At 42.7% G+C, this 18,387-nt stretch overlaps 1 protein-coding gene across 2 annotated transcripts; it reads right to left on the bottom strand.

Annotated features, from left to right (window-relative positions):
* Positions 1-1,458: 1,458 nt before the first annotated feature.
* LOC118779504 (bridging integrator 2-like) lies at positions 1,459-17,899 on the bottom strand. Of its 2 annotated transcripts, none has more exons than XM_036531649.1 (13): positions 17,704-17,899; positions 17,006-17,161; positions 14,491-14,571; positions 11,805-11,859; positions 10,147-10,241; positions 9,156-9,251; positions 8,305-8,412; positions 8,022-8,107; positions 5,983-6,058; positions 4,694-4,776; positions 2,967-3,660; positions 2,429-2,524; positions 1,459-2,083 (listed from the first exon to the last, which is right to left on the bottom strand). In XM_036531649.1, the coding sequence occupies exons 2-13, from the start codon at positions 17,096-17,098 to the stop codon at positions 1,970-1,972; spliced, it is 1,677 nt and encodes a 558-aa protein (XP_036387542.1). In that variant the 5' UTR covers positions 17,099-17,161; positions 17,704-17,899; the 3' UTR covers positions 1,459-1,969. The 2 variants fall into 2 exon arrangements, with proteins under 2 accessions (XP_036387542.1, XP_036387543.1); XM_036531650.1 differs by having other exon boundaries at positions 17,006-17,131.
* Positions 17,900-18,387: the final 488 nt, after the last annotated feature.

Genomic DNA, 18,387 nt, shown 5'->3' with positions numbered 1-18,387 from the left:
TTGGATTTTTACGTGTCACATTGTGACTATTAGATCATATTGAGGTATCCAAAAATTTGTTTTTTACTTGTTAGATGAAGAATAGCAGATCATATCAAGAGGGTTTAGATAATACAAATTTTTTCATGGCAGATTAAAATTATCACACCACGAGTCAGTAAAACGAGCACTTAATACATGGTTAGGGATGTTTTTATCATCATGTCTTCATGTTGCCCTGTGACAGGAGTGGACTTTGCTGCCAATAAAATGTTAAGTTCACTACAAAATGTCTCTCGCAAAAGGAAGAATAAGAGAACAGTGTTATTTCATGTGGCAAATCCAACACTTATGTTAAGAATCATTTAAGACCTTTTCAGCTGCCTGCATCACTCAGATGAGCCGTCTGCCAAGTTACACGTTGGCATGGTAAACCCCATACTTCTGCAGGGCAGACTCATGTCCTTTTGGGAGGTCTCCTACTGAAAAAACACAGTAACACAGAGGTCTGACACAGAGTTCAGACACAACAACACACAATACATGACTAGACTTGGAGACACTTTTCACTGCTTCCTCTGCTTCTTCCCCATCATAATTTTCTTGAAAACCACCTATTCCCTCTGAATGAAAGGACATAGGAAGATTGGCCATTCTCAGCTTTTGCCATGCACTGCAGGCAGAAAGAGAAAAGAGTTTGCCTCAGTTATTCAGTAATCAAGCATCTATCTGTCATGGGAAAAGAAACTTAGGGCATAGGTCTGCAACACAGCAGGGCCAAGTTACTGGCAGTAGCAGGCATGGATTAGAGCGGAGCCAAGCGAGAGCCTGGCATACTGTTTAGCATAAGTAAGTGTAAACATAGCAGTGCATCAAGCTTATTTTAGACAGATGGTTTTATTGTTATTGGAACAATGAAGCAGGCAAAGTTAAAAGAAAAATTTGAGACAAGTTGGCATGTTAACATGGATATTTAGCTGGCTGCCCTTCTGCAGTCCTGTTGGTTGAAATGACTTCCACTGAGCGCAAATTTCAACCTGACAAATGTGGCCAGCTTTCATGTTGTGAGATGTATGAAAAAGAAGTATGAAAAAGCATCAAGCCAGATTGAGTTAGAACATTATTTCATTTGCCTATATGAAAGATAAACATTACAGGCAGACAAAAAAAAAAACATTTTTTGTGATTTGTAACATGACCTGAAAATGCCACACTTTTTCACTCCGAGACCTCATAAAAATGAGGAAAGGTAACAGATTACTGATAGGAACAGCAATGAACAACTTGCACTGGAAATACAGCATTGCTCCACAGTGCAATTCACAAAGTCCATTTAAAATATTCATCTTTATTTGACTCTTCTTTTTGTTTTAAAATCCCTTATAAAGATAGCGGACTTACCTTATCTACATTACATGTCTTGTATTTAACACAAACCATTTATCAGTGCAAAATCTGAAAATCTAAGACAGAGACACAAAACACTTATGAAGCCAATCATGTCAAAATAGCAAATTATCTTTTTACAGTAGGTTGCCATAAATCTGCAAAGGTGTTCTGAATAACTGCAAATTACATATCTATTCCCTATGGATGCCGATTGTTTTGGTACTTACCACAATAGAAATTTATCAGTATGTATCAATACAGTTTGGCATTCTGGGTCAGCACTATGCCTAATGTAAATATTCAATATAGGACAACACTTTGCAATTAGCCAGGAGGAAAAATATTTTGATTAATTCAGCCAAGTCACAGATCTGGAGATGATTCAGTCAACCAATCACATGTGCTCCATTTTCTGCTGAAGTGCCTCTGAAATGGATAGCAGGGCGAGATCTGGGGGTGGTCCATACTGTGTGTGTTTGATTATGTCCACTATGAGGGGGAAAAACTATTGCAACCACAAAAACAGTGAATGAGAAGTCCTCTAACAGAATGCCAGTCTCCCAATGGCTTTATTTCCCACAATCCCCAGATGTCTTCAGCATTACTCTGCTTCAACCCGCTGGATCAAGTCCTCCATGAAGATCCCAGAGTGATCCACTGCACTCCTGTGCTGAATCCAGTCACTCTCCTTCACTCCCCTCACCATGCCTTCAGGCTGAGGGACAAGAACAAAAAAACATGTTACTGTCAACACAGGCTGAATGCAGGCTCCAAGCAACAAGACAGTCACCAATCAAGACCACGTTAAACGCAAGCACCGAGCAACATCACACTAAACACAGGCTCCAAAGAACACAGGCTAAACACAGACACCAAGCAACACCAAGCACTGAGCAACCCCGGCCTAACACCAAACAGCGAGTGACACCGCACTAATGACAGGCACTGTCTAAAAATCTGAAAAATACTTTCAGGAATTTAGTCCTCTATGAATCCTGTATTGCCCGACATGGCTGTAATTCTAAAATAAATTATAATATACATTTTAAAGTCTACTAACCATTTGCTTGATATTGTCCAGGACTAGAATTATATCGCCCTCTTGGAACTGTAGCTCTCCTGGCTCCTGCGATAGATGGCTCTCCAATGCCACCCCCTGGAATCACGTAAAAAAAATCAAGTATGAATTTATGTACATTTCAGCAAGGTTAGGCCAAGTCGGTGTGAATTTACCCACATTACAATACAGTCAGATTAAATCAGTGTGAATTTACCCACATTACAACATGGTTAGACCAAATCAGTGTGAATTTACCCACATTACAACACATCAGTAGGAATTTATCCATATTACACCATTAATCCTGAGGTGATTCAGTCAAATCAGTATGAATTTGTCGACATTATAATATTAAATATTCATAACATTTCTTACAAGTCAGGAGCAGATTGGTTCCACTGTTAATAAAGGCAAGGATGAGCCCTGCAGAAGCACTGCAGTACGCCTCTTCTGTAATATGGCTCAGACACAGAGTTATCCCACTCCCACCCATCACACTCTCTGTAACATCAGCCCCAGTCACCTGAATCTCCCATACCTTGTAGAGAAAGCTGGTGGGATTCTCAGCGTCTGATTGGCCAGCAGTGTCTGCGTCTATGCCATTTGTGTCCAAAGAGGGCTGTTCTGCAGCCTCGTCTCTATCTCCCTCCATGGGCTCTGGGCCCAGTGCCACTGAAGGTGTTAACTCCAGGGAAGGAAGGGAGCGTCGCGGGGCGGGTTTGGGTCTGCTGTCTGCCGTCCCTGGTGGCTCCACCTCAAAGGCACCATCACCCTTGTCACTTCTGTCATGCGTTGGAGCATGGACCATCCAGTCCTGAGTGGAACTGTGCTCTGTTTGGGCTCCAGGGGGCTCCAAATCCTCCACTTCCTTTTCCCCTTCCTCCTCATGCTTCTCTTCTGCTCCCCCTGCCTTCATGGCCAAATCCACAGGCATGGCTTCCTCCCAGCCAGGGTGTCCAGCCATGGGGTCAGGGATGGGGCTCGAATCCCTCTTAGGACTTTCACATTCAGAGGTCTCATCAGTGGGGGTACCATGGGGGTCCTGTGCACTCCCTGTGGCTGGCACAGGAGCAGCCTCTGCCTCCTTCTCCCGTGACTCTGCGGAGCTGGTGCCATCCTTCTGGATGGGGGTGAGGCTGGTGCTGTGATCCGAGGGGAATGCGGTGTTGCATGGGATGGGGGCAGAGATCATCAGGGACCGCCTCTTCTTGGTCCCATTGCCAGTGCTATTGCTTAGGGAGGAAAGAGCAGAAACAAAGAGGACACACAAAATGATCACCCATGGAGCTATTCCCTTCCCAGCATTCCTAAATAAATAAATTCAGAACATGCTTCTGAAGAAAGATTTATCCTGGGATTAATCTTCATCGTGTTGGCAATGCCATTCTAGTTCAAATTAGGCATACAGTTTCACATATTAAATTTTCTGATCACTTCACTGTTTTAAATTGACTGGAGACAGATAAAACAGGTAGCTGCAATTGTATTATTTTTGTACAACAATCCTGAAAAAATGTCAATCTTGAAAAATGAGCAAAAAATCAAATTAAAATACCACTGATAGGAAAAAAAAAAAAAAATTCAGCAAACCTGACAATCCATGAAATTAGTGACAATTTAGCCCATTATTAGGCTGCAATGTATAACTGGCTACAACTTAGTTGACATTTATCTTTAGCCAATATTTTCTTAGTAAAATGCATACTGGGCTTTACAGCAGTTATATAGCAAATTTGTGAAAGCTGCAATGTAATTGGCTGGCAATGCTTTTCAGATGGATAAAGTTACAACATTTTTTTTTAATTTTATTAGAGGATAGTACAAACTTCATGTACAAATTTAGCACAAATATGAAGAGTGGTTTATTATGACTTCATATTTACTACTTAAACACAAAATCAAAAATGAGTGCCTGATCATGTAAAATCCAAACCCCATTTGACGATGACAAAGCTCAGCAGTCAAGTAGTTAGAATGTGGGTCAATTGATTTTGAGTGTCCAATTCATTGCCAGTGACATGTAGAGTTAAATATACTCAACCATGTTTCACAGAAATAATTACAGCTTTAGGGATTTATGTTCACACCTTGAAAACAGGAGCAATTTGGAGTTCAGTTAATTTTCTGCCAATTTTGCTTTTTTATACAATTTGAGCATGTATTTTGTGTGTGATACTACACAGATGGTCGTGTTCATCAAGGAGCTGTCCTTGTCTACTGTTGTTTGAAGCACATGGCTCATTTGTGCAGTTTAGAGGTGCCTACCTCTGCCAGCCTTTGATGATGAAGGCCCTGTCTGAATGCTGTGTTTCCAGTTTCTTCATGATGCTGTACAGCTCATTGTTGAGCTGAAAGACAGGAATCCATATTTCCCCATTAAAGCCAAAGCACAAATTCTTCCCTCCCCGCCCCAACCCCACACCCCCTTAGTTTTACATTTGAGGAACTATTCTTCAAAGAAATAATTTTCTTAAGGTACAATAAAACTATGTAAAGGAATATTTACAGCGGTGTAATGAGCAGTGGTGTACCGGCCATCGGGCCAAATCCCGGTGGGTGGCCACATCGGAACGTCAAAAAATCCAAAGTTTTTACCGGCCCTCTCTGTGTGCCTATCATCTGATGAAATGGTTCAATTGGGAGGACTCAGAAATGAATGTTTATTTCAATAACAAGATACCATAATTTAATGAATGCTTTCACTGTTCACTGGCATGTTGTACAGCAGTTTTCAATGACACGTTAATTTGTAATCCTTTACTTTGACAAAGTCACATCACGATTAGTTCAAGCAGAGGTTAGGTGCGTAAGCTTACCAACAACGCGCTCATCTAACCTAAGTAAAATATTGCATTGTCACTGTTGTTTTTTAAATTAACGCTAAATAAAACGAGACAAGTTTTCAATGTTCGCTGTGTGCCATTATCAAGGCAAGCAAGCTAGCTGGCTATATAGCAGGTTAAAGGAAACTTCAGGACCGCTAATGTCCAAGTTGTACCTAGCTAGCTAGCTGCATATCATATGCAATGATATAAAACTTGTTACGTGACGTATATTCAGAAGAATATAATCGTTTGTAAAGTCCATGCACATTAACTAATTAAGAGGTACTTTAATTCGCACCCCCCCCCCCCGGGCCAGTCCTAGCGGTTAAGTCCAGGGCTGAATTTCTTTCCCAGTACACCCCTGGTTATGAGACAGTAAACAGACATTCCGATATGGCATTTCTGGTTCACTTCAATTACTTGGCTCCATCAACTCAGACAGGAACCCTATTAACATTTAGACCATCCGCTCTAATACTGTATATCAGCATGGTGGGAAGCCCACTAACCCTAATATATTAGCATGGCAGACACCCTATTAATGACAGGCACTACTGATCGACACTGCTACATTCACTAATTAGCTTGCTAAGTGTTTGTTGAAACCCCATTTTTTAGCATTCATGTACCAGAGCTATCATTTTGATGTATTCCTACTGGAGTTACAGAGCTGATTTTTCCCTGGTTCTCCCATACACATTCCCAGTCAGAAGAGGAGAGACAACTTACCTTGCTCATCTCTTTGTAGAACACATCCCTTAGATTGGAGATGTTCTGGAAAACTGTCACATAGCATCCGATCCGGCTTTGGATAGGAAGGAAAAGAGCATGTCAGCTGCTTTTAGACATTTGGCAGCCACTCTTCAGAGAGACACTTCAAGGAGACTTACAAAGCCCAGATGCAAATGTGCATCTCAAAAAGTCATATATACAGCAGTAGATCAAGACCACATCTGAACATGTGGAAATCAGCCACACAGCGCTGTAATAACGGGTACCTTTGGGAAGACCGACTGAGTGCAACTACAGTCAAAATATTAACAGCTAGCATTAAAGTACAATAATAAACCCTACACAGACAAAAGGCTTTCAGGGCTATGATAACTGGTTATGGGATCTCAGCCACTTCTCTCAGCCTACATTGATAACTGTGGGAGTCTATAAAAAGACATAAAAGGATTGAAAAATAAATAAAATACATTTACAAGCAAACAGAAATTCAAATGGCCTTTTTAACATGGCCACTGTCTGGTCTTCAGGGAGAACTTTAAAAAAGCAACTACTCAGCACATTTTATAAATACAGCAGCAGGACTTCAGTATCGCTGAGGAAGTGCTGAAGGAGGGACACACGTGCAAACTCCAGACGCCAAGTCAGTGTGAAAGCAGACCCTTAGAAAGGAAAGGAGGAGGTCTTGGCCCTGAACACACCATTGCTTTGACAATGGTGTTCAGTATGAACTGTATTTATACCACTTGCTCCGATTATCAGCATGCAAATGAGTGGTGACCACTTATTTGCATTTGTATTGCTGTTCAACAAGAGCACAGAAACGGAATGACTTCACACTTCAAAAATACTGCTTCATCCAAGTTGTTTGTTTTTAGGATAATGTAGTTGGGCCCAAAAGTACCATTTGTAAGACAAAAATGAGTGCTGAAAGGATGTTTAAGGCCAAGAATTATTCTAAAAATGTTTTTAAAATATGATTTCACAAATTAATGTTCTATTGCTATTAATTGTGTAAGTTGTGAATGGGCTGTTGACTGAATGCTGATCTGGCTCTCACTTGTAAGTTGCTTTGGATGAAAGTGTCTGCCAAATGAATAAATGTTTAACATTATTTGACAGTTACCCAGATTACACCTGTGAAAAGAAAAATGTGTAGTTGGATGTATATTTGTGACAGTAGAAAGGTACCATTTAAGGTGAATATTCAACATATTTTAATATTAGGCACTTAAATCTTGGGGCAGCTCTCTCAGCTAGGTCAATATTCAATGAATTGTCCTTGGCCTAAAATTCTATATCTTGTATATCTTAATTATAACTGAATTGAGTACCATTCCATTCTGCCCATTTATCTGTGCGCCAAAAATGAGAAGAAATGGGTCAGGTAACTAGCACAGATTACTAATGCTGAGTACAAACAAAGTGTACACAACACGTTTATTTCACAGATAACATACCGCACATCACTATCACTGGCAAACCCAGGTTAACCTAGGTTAACTCAGTCAGGCTGAACCAGTGATGCCCATGGAGAGGCCACACAATGTAGCCCTGTGATCAAAGCACTAATGAGAGTCCTCAGTCCAGCAGGGTTTTGGAGCTGCTCAACAGCACTAAATCCTTTAACTGTAGTCCTTTAACTGATCTGTTCTGGCAAAATTCAGACCTTAGACATTTAAACATTCTATGTTGTACATTTGCCACATGGTGTCAAACGTGTGTTGCCCCGTGGTGGTGACTAACATGGTTAAACCTCAAAAGTCTTCTGAAATGAATACGGAGTGAGCAATAGTGGAATGTGAATGGGACTGGAGTGCCCTCAGAGTCACAAATATGCTGGACCTGTCTGTCCATGCTGTCTCCCATCAGTGTACTGCACAGATCTCACCTTTGATAGAGCACAGGCAGCACTACGCTGATCTTACCTCTAATAGAGCACTGGCAGTACTGTGCTCATCTCAGCTCTGATAGAGCTCTGGCATTACTACACTGATCTCACCACTGACAGGGCACTGGCAGTATTGTGTTGATCTCACCTCTGATATAGCACTGGCAGCTCTTCCCGCAGTTCCTTGTTGATGTCCTCGAAGACACTCTGCGCCTTGTTAAACTCCTCCTCTGCCTGCAGAGAGCACAGTCCAGAGAGAAGCTCAGTATGTAATGAGCCGAGTCACAGCACAGAAAATGAATGACATTTTTCCTGCTATAAAACCAGGGAAGCTTCCTCATCCAGCTCTGTGACTAATTAAATTAGCTACCACTAATGGCATTCTCACGCTGATCTGAGGAGGCGTGTGAGGTGCACACATGACCGCCCACCTTGGCTATCTTAGTTTCATCTTTCTTTTTAGCACTCTGCAGCGCCTCCAGGTGGTGACGGGAGGAATCGTAGTCCACCAGCTTCCTGCCACGTTTGGCCACTCTCTCCTGGAGGACAGTGTAGACAGAATGAGGGGAAGGGGTCAGGGCATTGTGCTACATTTCAGCAACACGTCACCCAGTAACAAGACCAGACGTGGACACCTTTTAAGTACCAGACACAGATGCAGATGGTAAAATGTCTGTGCCAAATTCACAATCATTGCTATCTGAGCACTATAATTTTGTCTCCCCCAGAGGGTGCTGTTGAAAGCTGAGATGGAATTATGGAATTCCAAAGGCTCCGTGTGCACTCAGAGATGAGTGCTTTGCCCACTGAGCCAACTTTTAACCAAACGTGAAACCAAACTAAATTTTCCCAGCCGACCCATCAAAAGGTGATACTCAGTTAAATGACGAAATGTGAACATGCCATATAATATTGTGGAACTGTACACATCCTGTCGCTATACTTACTGTATGCACTTTTGTATGTCGCTTTGGATAAAAGCGTCTGCTAAATAAATAAATGTAAATGTAAATAATAAACCACCTAGAAAAATGTGTGGAACAGCTACTGCAGCAGAATCCAATAATTTACAGGAAAAGCAGTAAATATTTCATTGAATATTCCAGTGCACTTCCACTAGGCTTGAATATTTGAGTACATTTCATACATAAGTACACTGAGTATTTGAGCACGCTTCTGTCATAATGCATAGTTATGCAAAGTCTCCACTTAGTGTGTCCCAGCCTGTGCTGGAGTGAGTGCTTCAGTAGCAGTGGGTGCACATGGTTCAGTTGAGACCCACCTTGGCTTCAGGGAACTGGCTGATGTAATTTTCCATGGTCCGAACGGTCTGGTCAGCTAGCTTCTCCTCGTAGTCATTCCACAGAAGGTCCTCACTCTGTCACAGAGAGTAAACAGAGATGACCTGCCTACCTGCAGGAGTCAGCTCTGCCCAGAGTTCAACGATTACAACAGGGCTTAATGTTTCCTCACATGGGCACCTTGTTAGTACCATGAGTCATATTACACCACCTAAAAGCCAACTAATTCACTGCTGTGCCTGTTACAATTTTACAGGGTACAGCAATGTTAGAGAAATTGTAATTTAATGTTCTTCATAACCATGAGCACTGTTACAGAAATCATAATGTAATGTTCTCTATAATCATGAGTACTCTTAAAGAACTCATAATGTTCCTACAGTGTAACAGCATTTTCCCCCTTTATGCTTCTTCCACTGCTTCTTCTCCCAAATTTTGGAATCTGCACTTGTATGCTATACTTGTCTCAGGATGGCAACCTCTGCACAAAAGCACAGGGTGTAGCCAGAGCGACCCTCCATTAAACACATATGCCACCTGGTGTGACGAGGGGACCCTGACATACTACCCAATCCTTATCCCCAAGGGAGCAAATTGAATTTATTCCACTGTTGTGAACTTCTAATTATTGTTGGGCCGTGACATGGTATGGGTCAAACCTGGGTTATAGGACTCACCCTGTGCTCATAGCAAGGGTCTTTCCTGAGCCCCTCTACAGCGGCTTGACATCACCGCAGTCATAATATTCCTGCTCATTGCATTGGTATTATTAGAAACACTTCCGTAACTTGGCTGTACAAGATTGAGGGTTTTAAATGTGTATTTTTCTGATCCGGCTTTCAGCCACCTGACTGATGCAGCAGCTGGAGATCTTACTGGCCAAGAGACAGTATAATTCTACTCCCAGCAGCTACAGGGTGCCCTACCACGCCACCCTGCTGTGACATAGGACAAGGAGCATTAGGGACTCACCTCCACAATGATGGACAGGTCCTCCATGCCCTGCCAGTCTGATTCGTAGATGTCTTTCAGGCACTGGGACAGACGCTTGGAGGTCTCGTGCATTCCTGCAGAGCAGGACAAGACCAGAGTATCACTTACAGCCAGCGTGGGAGCACCGTTGCACAGCCTTCACCTGACTACTGTCAGTAAAAGTCCGGAACACCCAAACGGGTTTCGCTACAACAAAGAAGCAGATTCGATGTTTGCAGCAAAGGACAGGTAGGTTTATTTGCACAGCCGGCCGTGGGAACATTCGCATTGAGCAGAAGTTCAACTAGTATAACATTTCATTCTTTTTTATACAGTTATACAGTTTTTATACAGGGGGTGCTGTTTCTGATTGGTTTTGTGGAGCTGTGCATAGCTAAACAGCTCCCTCTCTAATTGGGTATTTCCTGAGCGCTGTAACCTAATTGGCTCCATAGGGTTCACAAGAGGAGCCGTTTGGCTCCGGTCGGATGTAACGACATCGCTTTGTATTTGAACACACATCGCTTGTCTCCAGCGTTTGTATTCGAATACACATAGCGTGTCTCCGGATCAAACGCCATGCCATTCCACAAAACTGTCTCCTAACACTACACTATGGCTTGCCAAGATGGGACAGTGCTGCCTATGACCTATGACCAGCATGATGAATCACCACCTCAATCACAGGGCCACTCAAGCCAATCAGAGAGCAGGGCAACTTAGCCAATGTTAGCATGTTCCATGGCAGCTGTCTGAGTCAAAGCGCACACACCTCTAAAACTTCAATCTTCCGTCAAATGCAACCATCCGTCTGACAAGTCTGACTGGAGACGAATCCATGCACTCCTTTCAAAGGGAATTCAAAATCCTGCCCTGGCAGTTTGGTGTGATTGCACGGGTCATCTAATGGTTTCAGAACATTAATGAGGTTCGTCGTCTCTAATCAGAACTCTCTTCCCTCTCTCTCAAGAAGGCGTTTACCAGGGGCTCACTGGGGGACTGTGGTTAATTCAGGTAAGCACTGTGCCAAATCTAAGACAGTTACAATTATGTGAAAGGGAATAAGTAGCATTCTTCAGGACAGTTATTTTGGGCTGGCTGCCATGTGCTATGTGGCTCTCTGGGCCATGTCTAGAAGGTCACACTATCAGTGGTTTCCTGTGACAAGTTTCAAACATAGCACTATGGATTAGGATGGAGACAGCAAGTTTTCTTGCTGCTCTCATTTTCAGTCTCTTTCACCACTCCTTACCAACAGTTAGAAATACAATACAGCTGGCTTTCATTCATTAAGACCAGCACATTCAGAGACCACAGAAACACAACATAATGTCTAGCCTTCATCTGAAATGGACCACAGAAATTCCAGTGAGAAAGGCAGTCTGTTTTGTGGTGTAACAATATTCTCCTTCTCCTTTTACTTTCACTCCCGATGCCCAGAATAGAAGCAAGAAATCACAAAAGGCTCCTCCTGTGAGGGCGCGGCCAAAGTCAACCTCGTCTTAGCTGTCCAGATGTAGACTCCAGCTGTAAGAGCCACAGCCTTAGACCCCAGGAGGGCTGCTGGGACCAGAGCATGAGGTTCTCCTTAGAATCCAGCAGGTGCTTATTAAACATGCTAAAGAAAAACCCATATGGAAGTAAGACAGCCACAGTACCTTTCACAGCACTGAAGTATGCCTTTATGTCCTTGAACAACCTGTTCCCATCATTCTGCAAATGGAGGAGAGCATAGAGATTACTTTTCAATTTGCTTTCTGTTGCTTCATTATGATACAACAAAATGAATAATTGAACTCGCTGAGGATAAATACATTAGTTTAATTAAAATAAATAAGTAAAACAGATGAACAGAGAAAAAAATAGAAATAGAACAGCTAAGCAAGCAAACACACAAACAAAAAAAAAACATTAGGAGCTCCAAGACAGAAACTGTATGAAATTCTGGTGAAAAGTTCATGGTAAAAAGAAAAGCTGAGGGGGAAATGAAACCACCAGATATTCAGAAAATATTGAGGAAATATCAGATCTTAAACCAACAGATATAAAAAGGCAAGTCGTAAAATGATACTGATAATGTGAAAATGGATAGGAGGATCTATACTGTCTAGTGTCTGCATAAAACCCCACACACATGACCCTGATTTGGACTGGTGGGACGGCCACAGTCAGGGTTTTGGGGGTCCTGGGTCAGCATTTTGATGGATTTGTCTTCCCAAGACACTCTGAATGCTTCACATTATAATATTAGAATATAGGAATATGTATGATTTGCTTGGATTCTACATTTTATCAAGCAGTTTGTGGTAAACTTATTGTGATATTTAGCATGTACAGCCTAAGTCTTACAATACAAAAGTGAAATCATCCACTCTGATTCTTTGAGATATAGAGGTACACCTTTATTCAGAATCTGCTATGTATTTCATTGGTAACAGTTCCGTTTTGGCACTATTGCCATTTCACATTTCTGAGCAAGTTAAAATGAGCGGTTTCTGATATGACATTAACCACATGTTCCACCAGATGCATTCTTTATTTACTGTATTCACAGGCACCTTCTGCCTTTAATCACGCTTGGTCTTGATTATGAATCTCTCTTTTGAGTCTTGACAGGGTCATTTAGAGAGAAATACAACACCTAGAATGTTCTGAGGACAAACTAAACTGGCATGAAAAAGCCTAACATGGTGGTAGTTAGTCTTTACAAGCTTTTCTGGTTCAGAAGGTCTGCATCTGTGGCTGCTGTAGTAGGCCCATTGTGACATCAACTGCATGCTATCCATCAACCATGCTACTTTATATATATATTTCATAACTGTATCGGAAAAGCTGTAGGAGGAGTTACAGACAACAAATCGGGTGGAATAAGAAGGAACGGTAAGGTGGTAAGGTGGTAAGGTGGCTTTTTCAAGTCACCTTATCTGCTTAATCTTCTTAAAAATCATCTGCTACTTCCTATTTGACATGGAAGTATATACTGTATAAATGGATGACTTAAAAGAACTTTAACCTGTAAAGTAAGGTGAAGAGCATAAGAGCATCTTCTAAACAAATGTACTGTATTCGAACATAATGGAAAACATCAGCAGGAGCCTATAAGTCAGTGAATTCACAAATCCTTCACATGGAATAGGTACAGAAACATTCTGAAGGCAGGAAATCATGCCTGGTGAGCGAGTTAATTTTTACTGAAGGCCTGAAATGTAAGGAAAAGTTCAGAGCTCAGCACTGTGCTGCGGTAAAACACTACTCCTCTTTGGGTGGAGACACACTTCCTGTGTCATAGGCGGAGCGTGTTCAAACTAATCAACCAAGCACAGTATTTTACCACCTCACTCTGATGCCTGGCTGCTCCCCCAACCCCACTCCCCTGCCACACTCACACACACATACATACACACAAACACATAGCCACATGTGTGTGTTTAAATGCATTGTGAAAGCTGTGAATCACACTAAAAACCTGTCATCGTAGCCTTCTTAAATGAAGAAGTGACTGATAGTCAAAGACATTCAGGCATATGGGACATATCCTCCATTCATTCATCAGTCTGTGTAACTGTCTGTTTTGGGTCTAGCAGGGTACAATTTTTTTTACTGCACCTTCCACAGGGAAATAAGCCAATCCTAATCCACATGAAGCCGGTTCTACAGGTGTCTTTCAAATTACTGAGTGCCCAACACCAGAAAACAGACTTCCTATCCAAATGAAATAACCAGAAAGAGGCTAAGAATGCAAACCAGAGCCACTGACATTGAGGCCAGTAGGCAAAACGATTATCACTGTCTCCTCTAACATGTCTTAGCTGCCCTGCTCTGCTGCTAATATGTAACCAGTGGCCATAGCAACGAAATGTGTCATTAACATCTACATAGAATTTCCAATTAATATCAAGAACAGCAGCTGCTTACTGTGAATCTGAGACTGTGTGGGATACCTTGAGCTTCTATGGTAAGGATGAAGGGCTGGGTTATGCCACAGCCATCAAACATTCCCAGCACACCATCTGTCTGCTGCTGAGTTTCACTCCTACCACTCCTAATTACTTAATAAGCCCAAGCATTCCCAGCCTTTTCTGCAAACGTATGGATGTATATATTGCATTACAGGTTGGGCTTGAATCTAACGCTTAAGATATTTTTGCTGCAGTGTTAACAGGTGTTACTTTACTTATTGAACCAGTTAAGTGGGACAGGGTGGAGGAGAACGCAGTGATATTGATACATGGCCCAAGATTTGGGTTTGACTGAGCCACAACTCTCACATGGGGGTTACTGAGAGTTAGCCAGAGTAGCTGCACTCCCAGCAGAATCCATCCAGAGCAGACATGCTTACAGTACCTGCTGTTTGTTGAGATTCTGAGAGCACTGCTCAAACTGCTCATCTTTGGTCTCTACTGTCTTCCCCAGCTTCTGCAAGACCTGCAAAACAACACATCTATTTGTCATTTCGAACAAACAGCTTCAACTCGGCAACAAACCTATACATCACATCCAACAATTTTAAATCAGAAACACATCTATACATCACATCCAACAGCTTCAACTCAGAAACACATCCATACATCACAGCTGGAATCTCATCTGTTTGCTTCATTCAAAAAAGTGCCAGCTCTACCTGTTTCAAAAACATGCATCAAACCAAACTGGCGCATTTCCATCAAATTCTGTTACAACATTTTTATTGCGTTTTTTGTGAGCACAGAACCACTATGTGAATCAGGGTTTCCGCTAGGATTTTTTCTTGCCAGTCTGGTGTCCGGAGAGAATTTATTTTAGCGGACAAATTTGAAACTTACTGGTCATGTTTCAATAACAGCAAATATAATGTACACCTAGGTTGACGAAAGAATGACAATGACCTCCAATCAGTTTGACTATTTAATGAACAGTAACGATTAAGCTAAACGAACAGTAATGACTGAGCAAAACCTCATCATTAGCCACTAAAATGTAGGCTATTACGAAGCATCTGTAAACTGTAACCTGTTAAAAAAAGGCTAGGCCTACATGGCATCAAATGTATCCAATAGGCTACCAGGTAACATTTTATTTTCTCCTTTTTTTCATTACGGCAAAGTCCTCTGCTGCCAACTTGAAATCAAACATGTCCAATGTGTCTTTGCAGCTTGCAATGCGCATAAGTCGCGTCACTCTCTCCTCCTCCAGACGAATTTGCTGCACTGTCTTAATTCAATTCTGCAGAGAAGCCCCTCTCTGCTGGCACACTTCACACGGGCAGAACACAGGCAATTTTAGCCAGTGTAGCCAAGTCAGGGTACACCTCGCTGAGCTCATAAATAAGCATGTTTTGCTGTTTAGGGATAGCCTTCATTATAGCTACGTTTTGTACGAGTATTATTACCAGACATTTTGACCGGCAAGTTTTTAATTTAACAGTTTTTTATTAATTTTACCAGGCAAAAACCAGTAATTACTGGATAACGAAAACCCTGGTGTGAATATGTTGATGCTTTCTGAAGCGCTGAAAATTAAGCATGGCTCTGCCTTTGTGGCAGACCAGAAGCCACAGCGAGGCATGCGAGAGGAAGTGAACAGATGGCAGGAAGCAGCAAGCAGCAGCTCTATGAAGCGCACTCCATTGTGCCTGTGTGTCCAAACAGCTGCAACGGCAAGAAACACAACATCTCCACACATTTATTTGCTCAGCAAATCTGGAGCCAACTGGACTCTGAGGCTGAGGAGGTCTGGGCACAACCGTGCTCCATTTACCCCTTGGGTTTACGACACAGGATATTCACCACTAAAGTCAGACTATGGAGGAAGGAGCCTTGGTTTTAAGTAAATAGTAAATACATACACGTGTGTGTTTCAGGCTTTCATCAGCTCTGAGATTCTTTTTTCTGTACATCATGCAAGCTGACCTATGATGTGTGCACTATAAATATAGCAGTTTTCCCTACAGTACATATCACATATGTTTTAAAGCTACGCTTATGCAAAGGCCATCCAGGCATAATTGGCAGCAACTGTATCAGTTTCAAAATTCAGAGTGCTCTGACTGGTGACACTTCAATAACCCAGGGTACTTGCGCTGCTTTTCCTTCGGGGGCCAGATACTGTACTACCTCTTTACTATAGGTGAGTGAAAGTGGAACATCCTGGCATGTTTTGGATGTCTCTCTCCCAGTTTAATAGTCAGCTGTTCTCTGGAAACTGGGTACACCAACCTTCCTGAGACATGATGCTTTCTCCATAAATTTCAGCATTAGTAGCACACAACAGAAGCAAGCTCTCACAACCTCAAGCACAAGGAGGGTCAGAGATTTGCTTTCACAGCCAGAGGTACAGTATTAAATGGTTGTGACACATACATTTGCATCCAAACAGCTGCAATGGCACATGCGTTGTTGCATACATTTTAAAGCGTAGCTCTTTTTGAAGCTCTCTGATGAATGTAGCACCATGGGTCCCAGGGAAACCCTACTGTATGCTTGTATATGAATGGGCTGACAATAAAATCTCTCAACATGACTTTTTTTTGGTGGTCTTAGGAAAGTCCCCTCGGTCTGTTAGGTAAAACACGGAGGGCTGTGTGTCCAGGGAACGTGTGGCATCAGGGCGCTCTGCCCATTCAGAGAGGGTTAGCATGCACAGTTGTGGCCACCACAGATGGTGTATAGTTGCTGTTACCAACCTCCAGCGTGTAAACGAACCCTACCCAACACACCCAACAGAGCTGAACACTACTGCTCAAGAAGTTGGCGCTTTGCAATAGGGCTGCAAAACTCTGTGGCCATTTGGTCACAGTGAGTCACGCTTTCAAAGTAATGCAACATTTTCTTCAGTCATACAGGGACACAGCGTGGTGCTGGACCTGCCTGCAACTGCCTACCTTCTCCTGGGCCCGGCTCAGCTGCTTCTGAACCCGTCTGGCCAAGAACCCTGCCGTCCCACCACTACTGCCAGCTGACCTGCTCTCCGCCATCTCTCTTCTCTCTTCTCTGCTTCCTCCTGCAAACTGTCGTCGTGTGGCGGTTTTACTGTAGATCTGAGTTTCAAAAGAGAAGGGGGGGGGGGGGGGGGGGGGACAGAACTATACAAGGCTTGGCAGACGCTCTCCTCCACACAAAATCCACCCCACGTTATCTCATAGCGAGTGGGTAACCCTAATCTGTACAGAGCAGAAGCATGATCTTCAATTCCTCCATGAAACATGAGAGGCTTCAACATGCCGCTGTAACTATTAATCTCAATGCTGTGACAGGCACCACTAGCCCATAAACTTGAGAACACAGAGAGATGGTAGCCTACCCAGGGGGGCCAGACTGAGACAGAACAATGGGATTTATGGATGATGAGCATTATGCTGTTAGTAACAGTACACTATTTAACATTACGTTCTAGTTCCTGGTTAGTCCGAGCTGTTTGACAGCTCTGTGTGAAGCCTACCAAACAATTGTGGTTTAGTTTCTAACTCCAAATGTTCACTACTTCACATATTCACCACAAGTATCCTTCAAGATCTCCCCCGTACGATTTTAAGGACTACCAGACACCTGTAAGCCGAAAAAAGATGGGGAAAAAACTCACCTGAAAGGCTATTGTTGGTGTGCGGTTCGATGAACGTAAGCGAAATGTTGATGAACACCGACTAGAGAAAAGAGACACTGCTGACCAACGTTGTTTAAAGGGGAGTTTGATAGTCGGGTCGGAAAGCTGCACCGAAAGGAGCTGCAGATGAGGACGAATGAGCAAGAGGAAACAGAACAAGCTTGGACAAGCGCCCGCCCCGTGACCGCAACAGGTTTTTCTTGATGGTTTTAAACAAATTTTGTCACACGGGTAGGGTCCCAAACTTGTCTCATCTTAGCCCACCAAACCCGGTTTGGGAGCGATTCGTTGAGTTTCGTTTCAGGTTGCTGTCGGAAGGGCGGCAGCCGCTTACAGAGTGAGTGTATGATTTGCGAGTTATTCACCACTTTATCGACTAGGACACCGCCTTTGAATAAAATTATTGATTCAAACTTTTTTGGGTCTTTTTTAACAAACGTGATTTAGGTGCGTTTTTAACTCACCGTGGTTATCACTATCTTGATGTGTAGCTGTAAGAAATTTGTTCACAACATCGATCGAATTAAGCGTTTGATAAGGAAATGAAAATATAGGTAAATATCGACATCCCACGGCAGAGGAGCGCCTGCATCCTGACTGAAGGGCCAGCTTGTGTGAGGAGATGATTTGGTCACTGTCGTTCTCGTGGCCACCGCGATGTAC

This window comes from Megalops cyprinoides, chromosome 6, assembly GCF_013368585.1.
Source record: "Megalops cyprinoides isolate fMegCyp1 chromosome 6, fMegCyp1.pri, whole genome shotgun sequence".
Taxonomy (NCBI): domain Eukaryota; kingdom Metazoa; phylum Chordata; class Actinopteri; order Elopiformes; family Megalopidae; genus Megalops; species Megalops cyprinoides.
Note: the sequence above shows the minus strand (reverse complement) of the source record. Positions and strands in the feature narration are given on the sequence as shown.

What these genes read in the sequence shown, in the direction of transcription:
- LOC118779504 (XM_036531649.1), bottom strand. Translation starts at nt 17,098, where the DNA reads ATGGCGGAGAGCAGGTCAGCTGGCAGTAGTGGTGGGACGGCAGGGTTC. An exon ending in ATGAAACTAAGATAGCCAAG is followed by an intron (nt 8,108 to 8,304) that starts GTGGGCGGTCAT and finishes TGCTCTCTGCAG; the next exon opens with GCAGAGGAGGAGTTTAACAA. An exon ending in TCTACAAAGAGATGAGCAAG is followed by an intron (nt 4,777 to 5,982) that starts GTAAGTTGTCTC and finishes CCTGTCTTTCAG; the next exon opens with CTCAACAATGAGCTGTACAG.